Source organism: Mercenaria mercenaria, chromosome 17 (assembly GCF_021730395.1).
Source record: "Mercenaria mercenaria strain notata chromosome 17, MADL_Memer_1, whole genome shotgun sequence".
Taxonomy (NCBI): domain Eukaryota; kingdom Metazoa; phylum Mollusca; class Bivalvia; order Venerida; family Veneridae; genus Mercenaria; species Mercenaria mercenaria.
The window spans coordinates 16,462,261-16,484,711 of record NC_069377.1 but is presented as its reverse complement, the minus strand read 5'-3'; the positions used below and the strand labels follow the sequence as shown (position 1 = coordinate 16,484,711).

General features: G+C 36.6%; 1 protein-coding gene across 2 annotated transcripts; it reads left to right on the top strand.

Annotated features, from left to right (window-relative positions):
* Positions 1-4,577: 4,577 nt before the first annotated feature.
* On the top strand, positions 4,578-22,167 carry LOC123536086 (methylthioribulose-1-phosphate dehydratase-like). 2 transcript variants are annotated; one of them, XM_045318904.2, is made up of 8 exons: positions 4,578-4,638; positions 9,991-10,085; positions 13,727-13,775; positions 13,995-14,115; positions 15,067-15,189; positions 16,243-16,316; positions 17,108-17,214; positions 17,783-22,167. In XM_045318904.2, the coding sequence occupies exons 1-8, from the start codon at positions 4,618-4,620 to the stop codon at positions 17,883-17,885; spliced, it is 693 nt and encodes a 230-aa protein (XP_045174839.2). In that variant the 5' UTR covers positions 4,578-4,617; the 3' UTR covers positions 17,886-22,167. The 2 variants fall into 2 exon arrangements, with proteins under 2 accessions (XP_045174839.2, XP_053385172.1); XM_053529197.1 differs by lacking the exons at positions 4,578-4,638; positions 9,991-10,085 and adding an exon at positions 10,540-10,625.
* The last annotated feature ends 284 nt before the right edge of the window (positions 22,168-22,451 follow it).

The following is a 22,451-nucleotide window of genomic DNA, read 5'->3' as shown; positions in this document are numbered from 1 at the left end:
TAAACTGGATTTATTGATATTTAAGTATGCGCAACCTATATAAAATATGACGAATATAAACATTTACAAATACCTGATAACCTGTGATTAACTATAAATTAATTAAACATTGGTCAAGTGTCCCAAGTTACCCCACCCAGTTGGGGTAACTTGGGACATTTTAGTTGTATTGAAATTGTGTATATTACATTCGCATTTATAACAAATGAAACCATTCATGTCCGCAGATCAAAAAAGAATTCTTAACTGAAACTATAGCTCAGTATTAATTACAATTTATGAATGTTTTGTAAAACAAGGATGCATAAAGAAATCAATATGTCCAATTTTTGCCCAAATAATGTCATTATTTGTTTCAATACATGCTTATTATATAAATCGTATCAAATAAAAAATGTTATAAGTGTAAATAATTATGTGTGAATTAAACATAAACTTGACATAATCCATTATGTACTTGTATTTTATTATGTGATTTTTACACTTGAAACTGATTAAAATTTTAAATAGTCTTAAAACATAGTTTTTATCAATATTAACGGGACAATTAAAATGTGTGTCTTTTTTTCACAAAGAAATAAATACTAGCTTTTTGCATACAGGAAGACTCGGGGAAGTGGTGAGATGTGAGGGGAATGAAGGCAGGGTTAAGGAGAGTAGAGATCTAGAGGGACACATGGGCATATGCTTTCGGAAACTATTGGCAACTGTACCTAAAATTGTGTTGTCTGACCAATATTTGGTGTTTGCTTAAGCCTGAATATTTGACACAATGTCATCTTTTAAAGGAGTAGCATCTAATTAACGAAAAGAACTACCCAGTTGGCTTGACTGTCAGTTGGTCCCTTCGCTTTACCTAGTATAAATACTACTTATTTATATAAGATTTGTCGACATTTTCTTTACAAATGAAAGAAATATCAGTATTAGCGTATCGGGCTATCAGACATTCTAAACTCAGCAGATTTTACGCGGAATGAGTGGGAGGGGTTCACGGTATGATCGCCCTTTAAATAAACCTATGGGACTAAACAGTGACTTGGATCAGGTAGGAAATGTTCAGTAATTGCACCCAAGTTATGTACATATATTAAGCTAATATAGGTAATGACCACGCCTGTGAAGTAGTGGTATACTTATAAAATATCAGAGTTTCATCATTACTAGACTTTCCTTCCTTTTTTCATTTCATTCGTGGAAAAAGATTAAATGTTGACAATTTATAGTGGTTATGTCCAGTTATGTACACCATTTTACGTACTGTTCATTGGAGCATATTTCCTTTTTCTACCAGCATCCACTTTGTTCAAAAATAAAATCATAGGGAACTTTGTTTTTAACGGCAGTGTCCCACTTGCCCTAATACATTTGGGTAAGTGGAACACTTTCGAAAAGGAACGTTCAAAATAAAGTATGTTGTAATTTCTCAAAAACAAATCTCATTGTATGAAAAAGTAATGTGATACCTACAGTTTTGCAACTCTTCCCATAACTTCAGGTATCAACACATACTAAGATAAATATTTTGGACATGCCATATTTCACAAACAAGCACCTGTTTTATAACGTCGTTGTCTGACGTCAACGCAACGGTTCATGACAGGCCACTTTATTATTTAAAATGAAAGTCATTAAAACAAAATTATAATACTTTTTGATAAAATTTTAAAAGATAATGCCATGTCCTTGATTTGCAATGATACATAATACGCTTCAATATTTCAAACAAGTTTAATCCGATATTACATATATACGAGAACCAGCTTCTTGCGTCAAAAATTATCATGACGTAACATTTATGACCAAGCCGTATCGAAATCAAATATCTTTAAGATCTTATCGATATACCGATCACGTATACGCAAATATATCTATAAAGTCAGACGACTATTTCTACTGTGCGTTTCACAAGACAGGAACATAACAAGGACATTTTAATGCACCATCTGAAAAAATAGGCATACTTATTTACAGCGTGTAATTTTATATTTTCTTATTTTTATTTAATTAGTAATACTCTCAACATATGTCTACGTAAATCGATTCTTAAAATGTTTCACAATTCCATCGGCAGAAAACTTTTGTCAAAATAGGCTTTAACACTGAATGTTCTTTTTCAACACATGATCTTATTTAGGGAACGTAACCCATATTTACCCCAATTTACTGAAAAGTGTAAAGTGTCCCAGTTTCCCCATTGTCCCAGTTACCCCATTTTACCCTATAATTGGTTCCACAGATCTTACCTTTTGGTGGAAGAATACCATGTGTTTCTCTTTTGAAACAGACAATTGATGCTATGGCTGGCAAAAGTCATTGGAGTGTTGATGAAACAAAAACATTATATATATTATAAATTACCATATGGTGTCATGCTGTCGCTCAAAATGGACTATAGATGGAATGAACAGAAATTCTTAGTTTAAACATTGATGACTCTTGTTTCTGATAGCCTCCTTCTTTGTAACCTTTTTTGCTTAATGCAAAATATTTGTTAACTTCCAAATATCATTATTAAGGAGGTAGGTTACCTTGTTTCAAGGGTAAATTCAAATTAGTTGAACCGCAGAATTTTTTTGTATTTCGTGTTATATGAAGTTTTAACTGCTACAATCTCAATTTCGTTTGTCTTTGTTTCTTCAAGTTCAGTTTTTATCCAGGTTTAAAGAACATGACCCTCCAAAGGTATTTCATATTGAAAGAAGAAGGAAAATACGGATATTTAACACTTTTCAGTGTATTTTAGTTTCATTGATATCCGTAGAAGTCTGCATAATTGATACTTTTACTAGTATGCACGTTAGCTTTCTAACATAAGCTTAAAATGTATATGTCGCGGGGCTCGTGTTTCCATGGTAACGCATTTTCTCTCATTTTTAAACAACTATGTATAAAAATAGGGGGTTTCGACGGCTTCAGTGCCATTCTGTTAATGACCAACATGGAATATTTGGGTAATATTATTAGCAAAATACCAAGCACTTTACATGGTACCCTATTTTTCTTAAAGTTTAAAGTAACCATGGCAACAGAGATGTTTAAAATAGCTTTTATCTTGCTTTTTGTCGTAATTTCTTATAAAAAATATTGAATTAGATTATCTTTCTAGTTGATGTAGCTTTAAAACATATTATTTCTAACGTAAGTTATATTTTCGTGTTATTTGCATTTATTCAAACAAATTTCACAGCTTAGAATACTAACAGCAGTACCCCTTGCCTGGCATTTTTCATGGAAAATCGTTCAGCATGCTGCTATTATTCTCATGGATATTTTTGAAATGAAAATAAAAAGCCGAAGTTGTGTTTCTTAAACAGACCAGTGTCAACGCTATTGAATTTCACATTTAGATACATAGGTCACGGGCTTCGTTTCCATGGTAACATCAATTCAATTCAAGAAACCACAATTTTCTACTGAAATTTGAACAATTTTAGATCTTAGTTTTAGTATATAAGTAACAAATTATCAACGGAACCTGAAAAATAGGTATTACAAATCAAACTGCTATGTTTTTTATTTGAAAATGGCCGTAACAAGTAACCTTTCACCCAGCTATATTCCAAAAAACATTGGTTACCATCATCCATTTTCTTACATTCCGCACAACATTTTAATATCACTACATAAAAGGAGCAAAATATTGATTATTATTCAGAGCAAAAGACTCGTAAAAAGTATTTCAGCAAATAATGGTTATTTGAAAATAGTTAAAATAAAGAAAATGCACAGAATTACGTACTTTCAAGATAAAAGCTATTAATTTTGCGCGGTAACTGACACGTAACGTCATGTCGTCAATGACGTCATTTTAAGGGAACATTGTTTTGAAGCGTTTCTGTGGCAATTTATTCATTATTTCTGCATTATTACATCATAAAGCATCAGATCGAAGACAGGTTCATGATTTGTTTTCAGAAGAATGAATATACAAACACATTTAGTTTGTCGTAAACGTCGTCGTAAATCGTCACGTTAGCTTCCGGTTAGACATGCGCACATACAAATATGAAGGTAACCTACCTCCTTAAATCTAGATGACCTCAGTGCAGACATCATTTTGGTAGATTCTAGGTATGTACCAGAGGGGGTATGGCGCAGGGGTGAGTTCATGATATTTTTCAAATACAGGTATGAAATGGTGGCCTCTTGTGCATTTGTAAGGAGCCTTATCCATGAGCACTTCTCAGCAGACTAGGGAATGGTGACATGGCCCCCAAAACGGCACCCCCTTCCAACACGATCCGCCTCTCAATACCGCCGAACTTTTAAAGACCCACCACGACCTAGTGACCTACCTTTTCCTCCCACATGAACTTCGTGCAAATCATTCTGATAATACTGACCAGTATAATACAGCTATTCTACTATATGACAGGCCTCCCTGAATTAATGTTTTCACAACTTCATCTGCAAACTTATTCAGTCATTCTCTTTTCAGTATACTTTTAAAAACATAGACTAATAACCGAATAACCGTATCTTACACTGTAGAACACTCATCAAGTACTGTGCATACTAGTACTGTATTGGCCGTTAACCTATTTAAGAGTAAACTAAAGTTGTTTCCCTTTTAAAATATTGTATCGTCCTTGACATTATTTGTAAACAAGGAAAATGGAGTCCAAGTATCCGGAGGTAAATTGATTATTGCAGTATTGTAAATAGATCCCGTGTCGTGTTGTTTTATCAATGAATGATTATTCCAGTTAATATCAGGAATAATATGTCATTTATGGACATTTCATAATTTAATTATAATATGATGATTCCAACGAAATGCGCATACCCTATGCATGTTTACGTAGTATATATCATAGTCCAAATAATTAGACGTGAAAAAGTTGTCATTTGACGTTCAACAGTCAATATTCTGACATTTTACATTTTTACTATCAAAGCCTTTTTCAACGACCTGACATAACATGGAAAATAAAAAATGTAAATTATCAATTAAAATGAAGTTCTAAAGTGATATGAGTTATGTCAGGTCTTATATTTAGGACTATATATATCAAAGACGTCAGATTAAAAAAATGCACTTACTAAATACATATTTTCAATGATGTCGGTAAACTAGATGTATCAATACCAAATATAAAGGACAAATATTTTCGTATTTCAAGCACAATAGTATTCAACAGTTCTATGTGGAATTCTATAATTACGGATAGTGAGAAAGTGGCAGTATGTTAATCTACCATTATAACGTATGAATAACCACGAAGAATTTCTTACTGTTTTATAGCGAATCTGTGTCATTAAAAACATTTCTTACGAATAACACTAATCGATTTGTCCTGATAAGGGGAAATCCTGAAATATTGAATTTGAAATGCCACCACACGTCTGTCGTAATGAATTAAGAGTTCGAAATTTTATAACTATATTAAACGAGAGATCAGTTGGTATTTCTATGGTTTTGAATTTGATTAAATTGTTATTTTGAGGTAAATAAATGGACATAAAATGTGTCAAAACGGAATACTCGTTATTTTGGGAGCTGTTATGATGTTGTCCCATCTGGCCTAATCTTAGACCAGTGCAGGGTCGTACTGCTGGTCCAGACCCCAAGTAGTTCTAACATGTTTCTGCTATATGTTATTTAGATTTAAACATGTCTTTTATGTAAACAAGTAGATTAAATAGGGCAGCACTATGGCGCAGGTATGGCGCCAAATATAGTAGTTCGACGCGGTATCAACGCTTTAACTGTGTTTTAACATTGTCAGAATACGGGAAGTACGCCCGCGGAATAACTTGGGAGTGCGTAATACCCCCTTCAAACCTACAATTTTTTCTTACGATTCCTTACGATTTGCCAACTCGTAGGCAGTCGCAGGCAATCGTAAATAGCTCGTCGGTAGTCGTTAATAGCTCGGCACCACTCGCAAAAGATCGCAAGCTATCGTGAACGTTGAGGTAATATTTTTGACATGTCAAAAATTTCTTACGATCGTCCGCGATTTGAATTATCGGTGAATAGCTCGGAAAGAGCTCGTAAAGAGCTCGTAACAAGTCGTAAGTATCGTAAACAACATGTAAACCACTCGTAAGCGCTCGTAAACGTATCATAGTTTTAAAGACTTTGTTTTCTTTCACGATGCGGTACGAGGGGTTTACGATATGTTACGGGCACTTAACGAGTACTTTACGATAAAATACGTATGCTTTACGATTTATGAGAGGCATAATAGCTACCGAATCGAACAGTTCCTTTCAGTTGCTGTCAATACGTCAAAGGAGTGAAACCTCAATCATATCTGCAACAATGCCACCTAAAAAGGAGGTAGTCAACAAGAAGAATGCAAATATGAATTGCGAAAACATGATATTCGTAAATACTCGTATCTAACACGTAACTACTTGTAACAACTCGTAAACAAATCGTAATGTACTCGTAAAGCCTTTTGTGAATCATAATAATCCGTAATTCACTCGCAACACCTCGTAAATAACTCGTAAATAGCTCGTAAAACGATCGTATTGATTCGTAATTACTCGGAACAAATCGGTAATTTTAGTCGTAAATGCATCGTAATTACTCGGAATAAATCGCAATTTGATCGTACACAGCTCTTAAATAGTTCGTAAATGTGGGGAATCGGTGAACTTTTACGATTTTGTGGAATCCGTCACAAATCGTAAGAAAAATCGCAGATGTGAAGGGGGTATAAACGTCTAATCATCCGAGTTCGGAGTTATCACGTCAACTGATAACATGTGTGTGTGAATTAAGTGTAACACCATTCCGGTATACAATTTTGATTCTGCGACATCTTTTTGTATAAAATAAAAGATCAAACTCTCTCGGTGCCTATATGGCACCAAATAATACGCCAACGTGACGTCAGATTTTCATGTGCATATATTTTTCCTATTGGAATTCAGTTAAAACCCGTTTAGTTTCATTAACATGGTAGGCCTACTGTAGCTTTTTACGCGACCGCCATAAGAGTTCTGGTAGGCTAATAACTTGAACACGATATTGAACTCGAACTCGATTTTGTTCCACCTTTCTGATTCATTCATGATAGGTGAATCGAATTTCGATTGTTAGTTTTTTACATAAAATATCCAACACGAGTCTTAATTGTCTTCATAATTAATATACAGCATATGTGTGATGTATTTAACTATATACATTTCACAACAGGAATCATCAAATTATTTTTTGGTGGGGTAACATAAACATATTATCAAGATTTGTCTTAAGGTATTAAAGCAGAGATGCGGAGTCACATGACGGGATATTCTTGACCTTGATTCATTATCAGTCGTGTTCTCAATACAGTTTGACTTGTCAGTAAAGAAAGCTAAATTAATGATTCAATAACATAAACAATTTTCCTTAAACTAATGTTAAAGCGAACTTTCCCCTCTTACAGTGCTAAATAAGATATCTGCTAACACAGAAAAACTTAAGACAAAATAGGGGCATTACTTTTCGTAAAAAGCAAAACAGAATCATAGATCATCAGGGTGTGTTTGTGTTTGTAAAGTTGCAAACAAACAAACAAAACAAGCAAGCAAGCAAACATACGTACGTACATGCATACAAAAGCTTAACCAAAATTTGTTAAGTAGAAGAAAGTTATGAAGCCGATAGATCATCACAGTGAACGGGTGTATGAAGTTTAATCCATTCCAGTCAGTGTTTACCGAGATTCTTGCGTACATATAAAAACGTTACAAAATTTCGAAATCGAAAAAGGGGCATAACCGTGTGAAAAAACAGAGTTATGGAACCTGTACGTTACAAGCGAACAATTATGTTTAGTTTCAATAAATTCCCACTAGTGGTTACTGATGTAACAGCTTACATACTTTGTGAAGAAGCAGATATCTGTCTGTGACCTTGTAAATTGTACCGATATAAATGTCCATGTGTCAAAAGTCTATATTGCAGAAAGTGTTCAGTCATATATGAAGAGGAATTATTAGGACGACGAGTGTTACTAGAATAGGTGGTAACAAGATAAGAAATTATTGTAAATATAAATCAGAATTTTTCACAGAGTACTACTGTAATATGATAATGTCTCCTGACCATCACTCTGCTTACCGTAAATTTCGTTTTGAGGCCTATAAGAATTGCAACTGGTACGTATACAAAATAGAACCTGTCCAAATATGGATTAAATTGCTTGAGCTAGTTTTATCAATGGAATCAAACTTCGACAATGTGCAAGATGTCGATAAGTTAAAACTTGTGTTTTCAAATCATTCACTCATTAGTATTTGTGCCAAAACCTGTTTTGACATTCTAAACAGAAGACAGTTAATCATTAATTTCTGTCTACTATGTTATTTGTATCTTTTAATGACTCATAATTAGTTCGCCTACGATCTGTTCGGGGTGATATCTGTTTTGATTTGTGCAGTAGTGCCTCTTTTTCAAATGTCAGTGCTTTAATCGCTGCTTTTAATATCCTCTTAAAATCTGAATTTGCGTCTTCTTCTTTGCTTTAATAGCATTTAAATAATATAGTGTTTAACAGACTAAAATAATGTTTATGTAATGCTAAGTGTAACAAATGTCTCTTATAACTCGTTATATGAGGGACAGTGTGCTTTTATATTGTTTTGTTTATAAATTGGTATATATGTAATACATGTATACTGTATGTACATTGATGAGACGGCAAACAAACACTTAGCGGTCTAGTTTCTCCCCATTTACTGATCGCTGTTCCTAAAAAAAACAACTGACAAATATGGTATACAAATCAGCAAGATTTACTTTGCCTTATTTAGGTAAGAACCACTATCGTACTGAATAACATTACCCAAATAACGGATCATTCCATTATTATTCCATTATTAAAAGTAAAAAAAAAAAAAACATCGCTGACCTCAAAACCGAACTATATTAAGTGGACTTGCAGTTAAAATATACAGTTATTTCTCTTCTAGAAGGATACCCTTCATCTTTCTAAAGGCTTTCTTCAGTTTTGTTTAAACTTTGATCAGTTTTTGTATGATGATGATATGACAATAATTAAGTGAATCGCAATTGTACAGTCAGTCAGTCATTGTTTGTCCGTCCGGCCATAACAGCCACAATATAGCATTACGCTATGTAAGAGTACGGACCCCCGTCATGTCACCAGGCGTGCCGTTAAAGAGAATTGAAGCCAAATGGTGAAGAGAATTTACCTCTACGCAATTTCCGTAGAGTATTAGCCAAAAAAATCAAAGTTATTTTGAAGCCAAAAGTGGGTCACTGTCACGGCCAATGAGACCATAAACGACAGAGACCCGAGACGTGGTTGCTAGACAAAATACCGGAGGTATCGCAAGGTCGCCCTAACAAGGGCGGTTGGAGCCGCAAGTCGCTGGCTGGTGTTGTCGTCGCTGGACCCTCGTCGTAGAGTTTATGTGCCCCCTCCCTCCCGCATCCCACGTTCAGCCGTCTATCCGCAGGCCGTTACCAAGAAGGTAGCTTCTTTCAACACAAAGGACCCTTTTTAGGGCCACTGCCGCTGGCTTCAGTCAGGACACTGACAGAAAGAGGTCAATATAATTATGTCCTAGTCCTGTGCCTTCTCGAGACGTGCACTCACCGCCGGGTCGGAGAAGCGCAATTTTACATGCAGTTCAGTGTAAATATCTCAGTTTCCAGACTGGGAGGTTAGATTCGGAAATCTTCGACAGAAATTTATAATTTGAATAAAAAATGTTTTAGTATATTACAAAAAAAAAATGAACGCTAGAAATTTAGAACAAACTGTCGTGTTCACAGTGATGTATCTTATGTAATGATGGTGTATTCTTATGCCCGAACCTTTTGGATGAAACAAGGAATTTGGAGATTCGGAAAAAAAAATCCATCGGGAAGTTCCCCCTACTGTATAAATGACGGAACTCGCGTTGATTCGACCAAAACGAAAACAAGAGTCTGACCACATTGTGTAAAAGAGAGATCGCTGATACGAATCCTACTGGGAACAATCTTTAAGTAGGCTGATGCAAGTATTTATTTTACAGGACCATCCACGCACGATCTTGCCTGACTTGTGCCGGAAGTTCTACAGCCTTGGTTGGATGTATGGAACTGGAGGAGCACTCAGTGTCCGGACTGGGTAAGTTGCGGGGCTGACGTGTCACTCAGTGTCCGGACTGGGTAAGTTGCGGGGCTGACATGTCACTCAGTACGGAATGGTTAAGTTGCGGGACTGACGTGTCACTCAGTGACCGGACTGGGTAAGTTGCGGGGCTGACGTGTCATTCAGTGTCCGGATTGGTTAAGTTGCGGGGGCTGACTGGAGGAGCACTCAGTGTCCGGACTGGGTAAGTTGCGGGGCTGACGTGTCACTCAGTGTCCGGACTGGGTAAGTTGCGGGGCAGACGTGTCACTCAGTGTCCGGACTGAGTAAGTTGCGGGGCTTTACGTGTCACACAGTGTCCGAACTGGGTAAGTTGCGGGGCTGACGTGTCACTCAGTGCCCGGACTGGGTAAGTTGCGGGGCTGACATGTCACTCAGTCCGGAATGGTTAAGTTGCGGGGCTGACGTGTCACTCAGTGACCGGACTTGGTAAGTTGCGGGGCTGATGTGTCATTCAGTGTCCGGATTGGTTAAGTTGCGGGGGCTGACTGGAGGAGCACTCAGTGTCCGGACTGGGTAAGTTGCGGGGCTGACGTGTCACTCAGTGTCCGGACTGGGTAAGTTGCGGAGCAGACGTGTCACCCAGTGTCCGGACTGAGTAAGTTGCGGGGCTTTACGTGTCACACAGTGTCCGAACTGGGTAAGTTGCGGGGCTGACGTGTCACTCAGTGTCCGGACTGAGTAAGTTGTGGGGCTTTACGTGTCACACAGTGTCCGAACTGGGTAAGTTGCGGGGCTTTACGTGTCACTCAGTGTCCGGACTGAGTAAGTTGCGGGGCTTTACGTGTCACTCAGTGTCCGAACTGGGTAAGTTGCGGGGCTTGACGTGTCACTCGGACACTGTATCCGGATTGGGTAAGTTGCGGGGATAACGTGTCACTCATAGTCCGGACTGGGTAAAATGCTGGGATGCCGTGTCACTCAGTGTTCGGAATGGGTAAGTTGCGGGGCTGACGTATCAAGGTACAGTCAGTCTGGTAATGGATAGGTCAGTTATTAGACTCCCCTATTACTCTATCGGCTCGTTAACTTTATCTTAGATAAAATGTAACCCCTCATACAATCTGTGAAAGGTCACTGTAGCTTAAAAATAGGAGTTTTAACAAATGTTACCATGTATTGTGTCAGTATGTAAAGAAGCCTTTACTTCCGTTACATTAGCAGTAGGTCGTTTATTTACAGTCGCGTCCTTTTTAAGATTTACATCTTTATCTAACTGTTTGTTTACTAACATTTATAAAACTGAGAACATCGTGACGTAAAATAAATTTTAATCCTGAGTCATTATGATAAAATATACACAGAGACTCACTGCGCTTACTTGACTATATGGTTAGCGTAACTGATTTCAAATCCGATGCGGGTTCATAACACGACAGGACAAAAATGTCTTACGTGAGCAGCAATTAAGCAGGGTTGCGGAATGTCGGTGTTACTTCCCAGGTGCCTAAAGTAAGTCTGGAGGGCTGCCACTTGCAAGTCGTCCTATGATCTAAGTTGTATCGATGGTTCTTAAGACGCGACAAAAAGTGGTAGTTCGCCTCAACGACGAAATTTCATGATTCCTGCTGATTTTCATTCCTATGATATGCGAATCTTGACAGTTTAATAGATAACTGCAGTTTGGTTTCTTAGGAAAAAATCTCCACTGTTGGTGGCTGTATAAGACGCAATGATAGACTGATTGATGCAAACTAACCATTTTTTATCAGCATGGCAAAAGTCGATACTTTTCTATTTGTCTAAATCCGTTTTTCGAAGCCTGGGGTGACGTTGAAAACGTTGTTTTTTTCCAAAGTTGTGTTCACAACATGCTACAACGTGTTAGTAATTATGCTTCCATAACAGTATGTCTTTTGGTATTTTAACAACTGTTCATTTATCCCCCGCCAAAGGCGAAGGGGATATTAGAAATGCTCTCCGTCCGTCCGTGCGTGCGTGCGTGCGTCTGTCCGTCCGTCCGCAACGATCGTTGTCTGGGGCATAACTCCAAAAGTACTGGAGGGATTTTCTTCAAACTTCATACACTGATAGAACACATTGGGAGGAAGTGCAGTGTGCAAGAACAATAACTCTACCTTGCCTATTTTTTGAGTTATTCCCCTTTATCTTATTTTCTTAAAAAAAATTTGTCCGGAGCATAACTCCAAAAGTACTGGAGGGATTTTCTTCAAACTTCATACACTGATAGAACACATTGGGAGGAATTGCAGTGTGCAAGAACAATAACTCTACCTTGCCTGTTTTTTGAGTTATTCCCCTTTATCTTATTTTCTTAAAAAATTTTGTCCGGAGCATAACTCCAAAAGTACTGGAGGGATTTTCTTCAAACTTCATACACTGATAGAACACATTGGGAGGAAGTGCAGTGTGCAAGAACAGTAACTCTATTTGCCTATTTTTTGAGTTATTTCCCTTTATCATATTTTCTTAAAAGATTTTGTCCGGAGCATATCTTCTTCATGCATGGAGGGATTTTGATATATCTTGGCACAAATGTTCACCACCACGAGGCGGAGTGTCATGCGCAAGATCCAGGTCCCTAGGTCTAAGGTCAAGGTCACAGAGGTCAAAGGATACAAGAATGAAAACCTTGTCCGGAGCATTTCTTCTTCATGCATAGAGGGATTTTGATATAACTTGGCACAAATGTTCACCACCACGAGACGGAGTGTATTGCGCAAGATCCAGGTCCCTAGGTCTAAGGTCAAGGTCACACGTAGAGGCCAAAGGTCAGATACAAGAATGACTTTGTCCGAAGCATTTCTTCTTCATGCATGGAGGGATTTTGATGTAACTTGGCACAATTATACACCATCATGAGACGAAGTGTCATGCGCAGTTCCTTCTTTAGAATTACTTCCCTTTGTTGTTACTTTAAATAGCTTTTATTGTAACTTTTTCATTACTAGTCGTACGGAAAAATCAAGACCACTTTTCTGTAGTACAACATGCATGCTACATCCAATTATGAGGTGCATTTTGACCAATCTCTACCTGGTAAAGATTTTTATGTGGACTTACATTTTTTTTTAAGATTAACTTCCCTTAGTTGTTACTATAAATAACTTATATTGTAACATTTTTATAATTGACCGTAGGGAAAAAACAAGACCACTTTTCTGTGGTACAACATAGATGTTACTTTCCAATTTTAGGTGTACTTTAAGGTATCTCTACCTGGTAAGGAGTTTTTTTGTGGATTTAGAAAAACAGAAGACTTACAATGATTACTAAACAACCACAAAATTAAAATTCCATTTGCAAATACAGCTGCTAGGGTAAAGAAATTTGCTGTGACGGGCGTATATTGTGACATTCTGGCACTCTTGTTCCCTGTTAGCTTTCCATTCCTTCTTTTTACAGTAGCCATATAGAAAAACATCATAGCTATACTGTTAATGAATTTAGCAGTAATCTACCTCAGCACTGACTTATTCTTTCTTCCACATCTTTAAACCCCTGATGCGGACCACAGCTAAACGGTTCTTCAAAGCTTTCCCCAAAATTAATACTTTCAGACACTAACTTGCCAGGAACTTTAACCTTCAATTATGATATGCCCGGCGTGGGGATTAGCCATGTCTAACATGGCTCTTGTTGTTTATACATTTCAGTGATAAAATCTACATAACTCCCTCTGGTGTTCAAAAGGAACTTGTTCAGGTACACGTAGTTCTGTTTTTCTTGATTGCAATGTCTAATATGATTCTTTATTAACAATAATTAGATTACAAAATGGAAAAGATTTGTTCGATTGCTAGTAGTGTTGTAATATACTAAGTGAGTGGTGTTGTAATATACTAAGTGAAGTGTCATTTAAAGCCAATCACAACTAATGAAGATAATAATTTGTTTTGTCTGAGTCTGATAGTTCCAATACAGGGCGAGGACTTGTTTGTTCAAACTAGTGATGGCACAGATATTGATCTCCCCCCAGCAGAGAAGAAATTGAAGAAGAGTACATGTACACCTTTGATCACTGTGGTATATAGGCTTAATGAAGGTGAGTACATATATTATGCTAATCTTTCACTAAAATATTTGACCCCCTCAGTTTGGCCAAATATATAACTGTCCACAGTAAAGCTGCATTCACAACTGAATGTCATGTAAACCATGCCATTTTAGTGATAGTACAAAATCATGCTGAGTTTAGCTATACATTTATAAAGTTATAGTAATAACATGATAAACCGTGACTATTTGCGACCGGGCGTCCCTGTGAGGCGTTGACATTTTTATTTGATTAAACACACTCGTGTGGGGGTTTGGATGTAACTCCAAAAGCACTGGCAGAAGAGACCCATGTCTATGGAAGAGCTATAGCGGTATTGGTAGTTTCTTTGAGACATTAACTTAGATTCTTTAGGAGCATCTAGGCCTGTATCGTCCATACAAGCACTTCCGGTCACGTGGTCCACTGCAGAAGCAGACGGTTAAACTCTTCGAAGGAAGTGAAACCATACAATCATAACAATGTGTCTAAGTTCACGTTTTGAACTACATGTAACAAGAAATACTGTTACCATAAAAGTACTAAGGTTCCTTTAAGTTTTTATAAAAATATTCTTAAACAGTTTCTATTTAAATTAATATATTTTCAGATTTCCCTTTTGTAAACATAAAGATCTTGTCAAACATTTTTCGAAAATTAAGGTTCTGTACCCTAGCAAATTTTAGCTTAAACATGACAACAAATGATATTTCAAACATAACCAATGAAGGTTCAGAATTACTATCTAAAAATGTCAACTTGGCCTGACCAAGCCACAGGCGCGTGCACATAAAACATTAAAACACTTGATCTATAAAATCTCTATATATTTTCATGGTAAGATAATGATACTTGTAGCCTCCTTTGACTGATTTTCTTAATCATTGTTATTTTTTTCAGCCTTCGTTCATCTCGAAATCTGAGAAGTATGAACTATTAAAAAGACAGTGTTTATTCCAGGATGTAATGCAGTATATCATGTACACAACACGGCTGCTGTGATGGTGTCCATGTTATGGCCAGGAACAGAATTTCGCATTACACATCAGAAAATGATACAGTGTATCAAAAAAGGAAATTCTGGTAAAGATCTTGTTTCTTAGAAGCGTTTGTATTGAAAATGGCAGAAAGGTCTTCTTATCTAAACACCGATTCTTTTACTTTTTCGTTGACAGTTGTTTTGTTTACATTTCCTTAAGAGCTTTAAGAAAGCTGACATTGTTTTACCTGTAGTGAAAATGATTTTCCAAATTAAAACGAATATGGAATGTCGTTGGATCTATCCGGGTGCCTGACCATGATTGAAATGAAATCCGGGGTCTTTTTTCGTTGTGAAAAAAAAACAAAAACAAGAAGATTGAGACGCTGCCACTTTAACGCCATCAAACATAGCAACATAGGTTCCAATTGTTACTTTCAAACAAGCATAAGTCATTTACCTTCTAATAATGCACCTGTCAATATTTTGCCCGTCCGTTGGGGGGGGGGGGGGGGCGGCGGGCTGACCCAGGGGAATTTGACATTTCAAAAATTTTGTTGTCTAAATCCCCACCCCAGAGACAACCTTTTTTGTCTAAATCCCACCCTAGAGCCTGGTTGGTACATCAAATGTTTGTCAAATTCCCGCCTGTCGGGAATGGTCTTCTGTCTAAAGTCCCGTGTATGCCCGCCGCTCCCCCGGGCTGGCAAAATATTGACAGGTGCATAAGTATATGATCATACACCTTAAATAACAGCAGTATATAAATATTGTATTCCTGACATGGTCATTATGAAAAATGTTCACCTCAAGATAGATGAATATTTGCCGCCAAATCACAAACGATTATTTCCTAAAATGGAAATACCAAGTATAATACGGTGCGATAATAATGATTTTGTATTGAAGCAAATGTGTACATGTAATTAATATTGGTGTCGTCCACTTACTTTGGAAGTGTTCTAATTGTTGTTCAGTTTTACTTAAATGTTTTTTATTTATGTGTATGATTCCTCTTCTGTGCTTATATTGATTGTCATTTCAGTCTGGCTGTCTGTCTGCCTGTCTGTCTGTGCCCTGTACTCTCTGTCTGGCACAGTCTTAAATTTAGAAGTTTTAATTATTTTGAGTATAACAAATGCATATTTCTGTTTCAGATAAACATTTTGACTACTACGATACCATGGTTGTTCCGATTATAGAAAACAAATCTACTGAAGATGAAATAGCGGTATGCATTTATAGTAATCAATTACACATTTTTTGTTCATTGAATATAATGTTTGTGGTAATTTTACAAATAACATGATAAAGTTTGGTTAAATTGGAAAACAGTGTGATATGAAAAGAAAATTAGTTTGTTTTACATGTAAGATCAAAAGAGCTTCCACTCGTTGAACACTAGGTATCTTACTATATGCAGCACGTGCGTATATTTCGATTTTACACTGAATCAGCCAAATAACGTCTCTTGTAATATAAATGGATTTAATTAGGGATATTTAAGAGTATTCAAGTTATGTATTACAAAGTTAAGGTTACAGGAAAAATAAAAGAACGAAATGTCTAACATAAAATATAGGTCACCTGATTAAAAAATATGTAAATTTAAGACTAAACGCTGTGTGTAAGATTTGATTGCTCTGAAATAACTGGAATTTCAGGTTCATTTAACTTCTTGGATAGAAGATGGAACAAACCCGAGTTTTATTTTGTAATTTACTTACAGTGTGTAAACAATTTACAGTTTATGATATATAATATCTTACCCTTTTTGTTTTCATATTCTTGAAATAGAATAGTAAACGAACATTTAATACACTATCAGTTACAGAGATAGTTGCGCTTATAATTATATATTGAACTACGTGCAAGAAATGGAGGATATTATGGAGAATTGGCTGCATTTCTAAAACACATTTTACACTAAACATCCGTTTTGGCGGGGATGGGTGGGGGAAGGCCATGTCGAACATGGCTCTTCTTTTAGTTTTAGTATTGTATATTTTTGTATTTCAAAAGGAATCTATGACGGCCGCAATGTTGGATTATCCAGAAACTAGTGCAATATTGATTAGAAGACACGGGATGTATGTGTGGGGACCATCTTGGCAAAAAGTTAAATGCATGTAAGTTAGTTACATTAAAACTTGTATATAAGGACAACTCATGGAAGAGACAAGGTGGTCTTTACATGCAGATTGTCTTTATTTACAGGTTAAAATACTGTAAATATTTAAATCGGAAATGAAACGGCTCATCTTGAGAATTAGGATGTCTTTGATGACAGGTGTTGTTTGTTTCACTGTATATACACACCCGAATTGTACTACACATTCGTACTGGTTCAACATTTGCATATACACTCAAATCTCTGTTTTCATGTCTCACAAATCTGCAGTGAGATTTTAGTCTTTTTAACTGATTGAAACCAGAGAAGCTATAATTTCTCTCTCTGAAAGTTAACTTTATGATTTGATATATAAATAGCTCAACTATTTTGGCTGCAGGACTTAATATATTTAGTCATGGAGGGGATTTTCTCTGTGACGATTTGCGGACACAAAGTACTGGTAAAATATCAAGGAAAACCTGATAGTTTAATTGACCGCAGCATGTAACTGAAATAGCAAACTAACCTATCCCCGGAAGTCGTATCTCTCTTACTGATCCATGGACTGATTTTATTTTTTCTAGGGCAGAAAGTTTTGACTACCTGTTTAACGTTGCCGTACAAATGAAGCAATGTGGCCTTGACCCTGAGAAGATTCCGGTGGCCCCTGAAGGTGCATACACGTGACTTGTATACTGGCTGACATGCAGTTGTGTTTACTTTGAACAGTATTTTTTTTTAAATAATTTTGTCTTTCACTTTTTTGCACACAAAAAATCAGTTTGTATATATCAGGATCCTTTGTGTAAAAATTATATACATATTTATAGATTTTATCCATTAACCAAACAAACAGACAGACATGATACGATTGGCACTAATGGTTGCCGGATAGATAGCCTCGCCGTTTCATTATAAAATCGATTCATTAACACTTTATCGCTTCAAATCCTTCTCACCATCGTTCAACAACTATATAACTTTGTCATGTCGCGACGACCTGAAGTTGTTTCCGGTGTGCAGAAAAATGAAATAAACACATTAGTAACATAACATTATTGCCAAAAACAAAAAAGTGCGATTCGATTCAGTGTTGAGGTAATCTCGCCTGCTACCGGCTTGGGGAGAGGCAGGCGAAAACGCAGCTGGGAAAAACTGTTATATTCTTCTATCTTTGAACTTACTTACTTCTAACTTTTCTACTTTTCAACCCATTTCTTACTTTTTCTGCCTAGTAACCACCCATCACATAATAGTCAAGAGTGACTGCGCTGATGTAACACGTAGATGTAGATGTAGATGTACCGGTAAGCATAAAAATGATTATGTTACCTAGCTACTGTTGTTTTTTACAAAACCTTTGTGTGGAAGTTCAGTTTGGTTTTCAACTAGTACAGCTTTGTTTCCACCCTTTCGTCCACGATTATGTCATAAAAGTGCATGTAAGCAGGTTTCTCTAAAACTTCTTGGTCAAATACTTTAAAATTCTTTTTATCCTACCACTATGCATTTATCAGGCCGATATCAGCCTGCCGTGTAAACTTGAGGTTTATTCAGTCAATGCAGGTTTATACCGTCAATGCAACTGACGGACTACTTTTTCAAGTATATGTGCTATAAAGGCAATGTAAACTGGGCCAAGAGTTCGAAGCTCAAACATTTCATCATTCTATGACGACAGCCACGGTAAAAAAAATAAAAAAATTGGTTCACTCTGTCCTTGTAAACCTCCATACGGAATGGTACGGTGACGGTTTTTAAAGTCTGTGTGAATCGACCTTGACTTTGTTTATCAGGCGTTCACTCATTTTTAGGTAGAAATTTACACAAATAACCAGATTTAAGCAGTCGTTTATTGTAATTATTGGATCTAAACTATTCATCGTGGAAGGAATTTCATTATCTCACATCGTCTTGTACGGAAATGGAGTAAATTTAAGACTGCGGGCATTTGAATTCATCTCAAGCGTGATTTTCGGCTGTATTCTATCCGAGTCAAAACCATTCTGCTTGTTTTGTACGCGAATGCCCTGTTAGCACCGATGATTTATAATACACAGAACTTCAGAAGGCAAAGTATGAGGCATGAAATAATGTTTTATTGTAAGGAATCGTGTGTAACTGGATCAAGCAGACAAGGGTTGAAGGGCGTAGGAATTCATAAGTGAGTGAAATTCTGGATTATTTTTGTAGAGAAAAACATTTTGAAAGTAAATATATGTTATACACAGATTTTATTGACTGCAGGATAAATAGAATATTAGGTTACTGTTTTTCTTAACTTAAGTTTATCCACTTCGTCTCCGAAAGATTTATCCCCCTCGGCAAGCCTCGGGTGGATAAACCTTTCTCCAACTCAGTGGATAAACTTAAGTTAAGAAAGACAGTAACCTAATATTCTCTATATACATACATTCGGCATTATGGGGTGACCTCATAGGACAAGTTGCATAACTCTAACTCTTATTTCCTCTGAGACCGTGTGGTGGAAGTTGGTGAACTTGGCATGGATGGACTGGGTGGTCTTGTCTAGTAATATTAGCTCATGTATCATATTGACCCAATTAAAACATTTGTTGGTGGATTTTCTTCAGAATGACGTCCATTTAATATGATGATTTTTTAGCTCACCTGTCACAAAGTGAAAAGGTGAGCTTTTGTGATCGCGCGGTGTCCGTCGTCCGTCGTCCGTCCGTGCGTCCGTAAACTTTTGTTTGTGACCACTCTAGAGGTCACATTTTCATGGGATCTTTATGAAAGTTGGTCAGAATGTTCATCTTGATGATATCTAGGTCAAGTTCGAAACTGGGTCACGTGCCGTCAAAATCTAGGTCAGTAGGTCTAAAAATAGAAAAACCTTGTGACCTCTCTAGAGGCCATATATTTCACAAGATCTTCATGAAAATTGGTCAGAATATTCACCTTGATGATATCTAGGCCAAGTTCGAAACTGGGTCACGTGGGGTCAAAAACTAGGTCAGTAGGTCTAAAAATAGAAAAACCTTGTGACCTCTCTAGAGGCCATATTTCTCAATGGATCTTCATGAAAATCGGTCAAAATGTTTATCTTGATGATATTCAGGTCAAGTTCGAAACTGGGTCACGTGGGTTAAAAACTAGGTCAGTAGATCTAAAAATAGAAAAACCTTGTGACCTCTCTAGAGGCCATATTTTTCATGAGATCTTCATGAATATTGGTCAGAATGTTTACCTTGATGATATCTAGATCAAGTTCGAAACTGGGTCACGTAGGGTCAAAAACTAGGTCATTAGGTCTAAAAATAGAAAAACTTTGTGACCTCTCTAGAGGCCATATTTCTCAATGGATCTTCATGAAAACTGGTCAGAATGTTCATCTTGATGATATCTAGGTCAAGTTCGAAACTGGGTCACGTGGGGTTAAAAACTAGGTCAGTAGATCTAAAAATAGAAAAACCTTGTGACCTCTCTAGAGGCCATATTTTTCATGAGATCTTCATGAATATTGGTCAGAATGTTCACCTTGATGATATCTAGGTCAAGTTCGAAACTAGGTCATGTGGGGTCAAAATCTAGGTCAGTAGATCTAAAAATAGAAAAACCTTGTGACCTCTCTAGAGGCCATATTTCTCAATGGATCTTCATGAAAATTGGTAAGAATGTTCACCTTGATGATATCTAGGTCAAGTTCGAAACTGTGTCACGTGCGGTCAAAAACTAGGTCAGTAGGTCTAAAAATAGGAAAACCTTGTGACCTCTCTAGAGGCGATATTTTTCAATGGATCTTCATGAAAATTGGTCAGAATGTTTACCTTGAAGATATCTAGGTCAAGTTCGAAACTGGGTCACGTGGGGTTAAAAACTAGGTCAGTATATCTAAAAATAGAAAAACCTTGTGACCTCTCTAGAGGCCATATTTTTCAAGAGATCTTCATGAATATTGGTCAGAATGTTCATCTTGATGATATCTAAGTCAAATTCGAAACTGGGTCACGTGGGGTCAAAAACTAGGTCAGTAGGTCTAAAAATAGAAAAAACCTTGTGACCTCTCTAGAGGCCATATTTCTCAATGGATCTTCATGAAAATTGGTGAGAATGTTCAGCTTGATGATATCTAGGTCAGGCTCGTAACTGGGTCATGTGCGATCAAAAACTAGGTCAGTAGGTCGAAAAATAGAAAAACCTTGTGACCTCTCTAGAGGCCATATTTTTCACGAGATCTTCATGAAAATTGGTGAGAATGTTCACCTTGATGATATCTAGGTCAGGTTTAAAAGTGGGTCACGTGCCTTCAAAAACTAGGTCATTAGGTCAAATAATAGAAAAACCTTGTGACCTCTCTAGAGGCCATATTTTTCAATGGATCTTCATGAAAATTGGTCAGAATTTTTTATCTTGATGATATCTAGGTCACATGTGCTCAAAAACCAGGTCACTATGTCAAATAATAGAAATAACGACGTCATACTCAGTTGAACACTGGGTCATGTGGGGATAGGTGAGCGATTCAGGACCATCATGGTCCTCTTGTTTATATATATTTTCCCATTAATTGAAAAAGGAAATGTCAGTAAAATTGAAATTAAATACCTTTTGATAGTTATAGATGATAGACTGCAGTTGAGACGACTAGTTACCTTCAAGTAGGGGACTTTGTATTGCATGGCATACTTCATTCGCTTGTTTCTATTACTTGATTTCTAGTTTTCATGTTGCTGACTTTTTTCAGTGTTACTGTTCTAACCTTGAGCATTTATTTGCAAAGATTTTCCTGCCTTTGTACAAAATTGTCTATTTATGTGGTACGACCCCGAAATAAAATGTTAAATGAAAACCTGTTAATATTTAGCTAGATGGGTTAAGGATGTTTTAAAAATTGGTGTTGGTACAGAAAATAAAATGGCGTTTATATAAAATTTGTATTTTGAATAATTTCATTGTTTCAACATGATAGAAAGGAGAAAGAAATAAAGGCATGCCAGAAAATAAACGAGTTGTTGTTTTGATGATATATTAAATAGTTTGATATTTTTCAATAATGATTTAAGACGGTGATATATGCAAGTTCTTTGATCTTTATGCCAAGTTCAAATCTGGGTCAGGCGGGGTTAAAAACTAGGCTATCAGGTCAAATAAAAGGAAAAGCTTGATAACACTCAAGAGGCCACATTTGACTGTATCTTCATGAAACTTGGTCAGAATGTTAATCTTGATGATCTTGAGGTCAGGTTCGAATCTTGGTCATCTGGGGTCAAAAACTAGGTCACCAGGTCA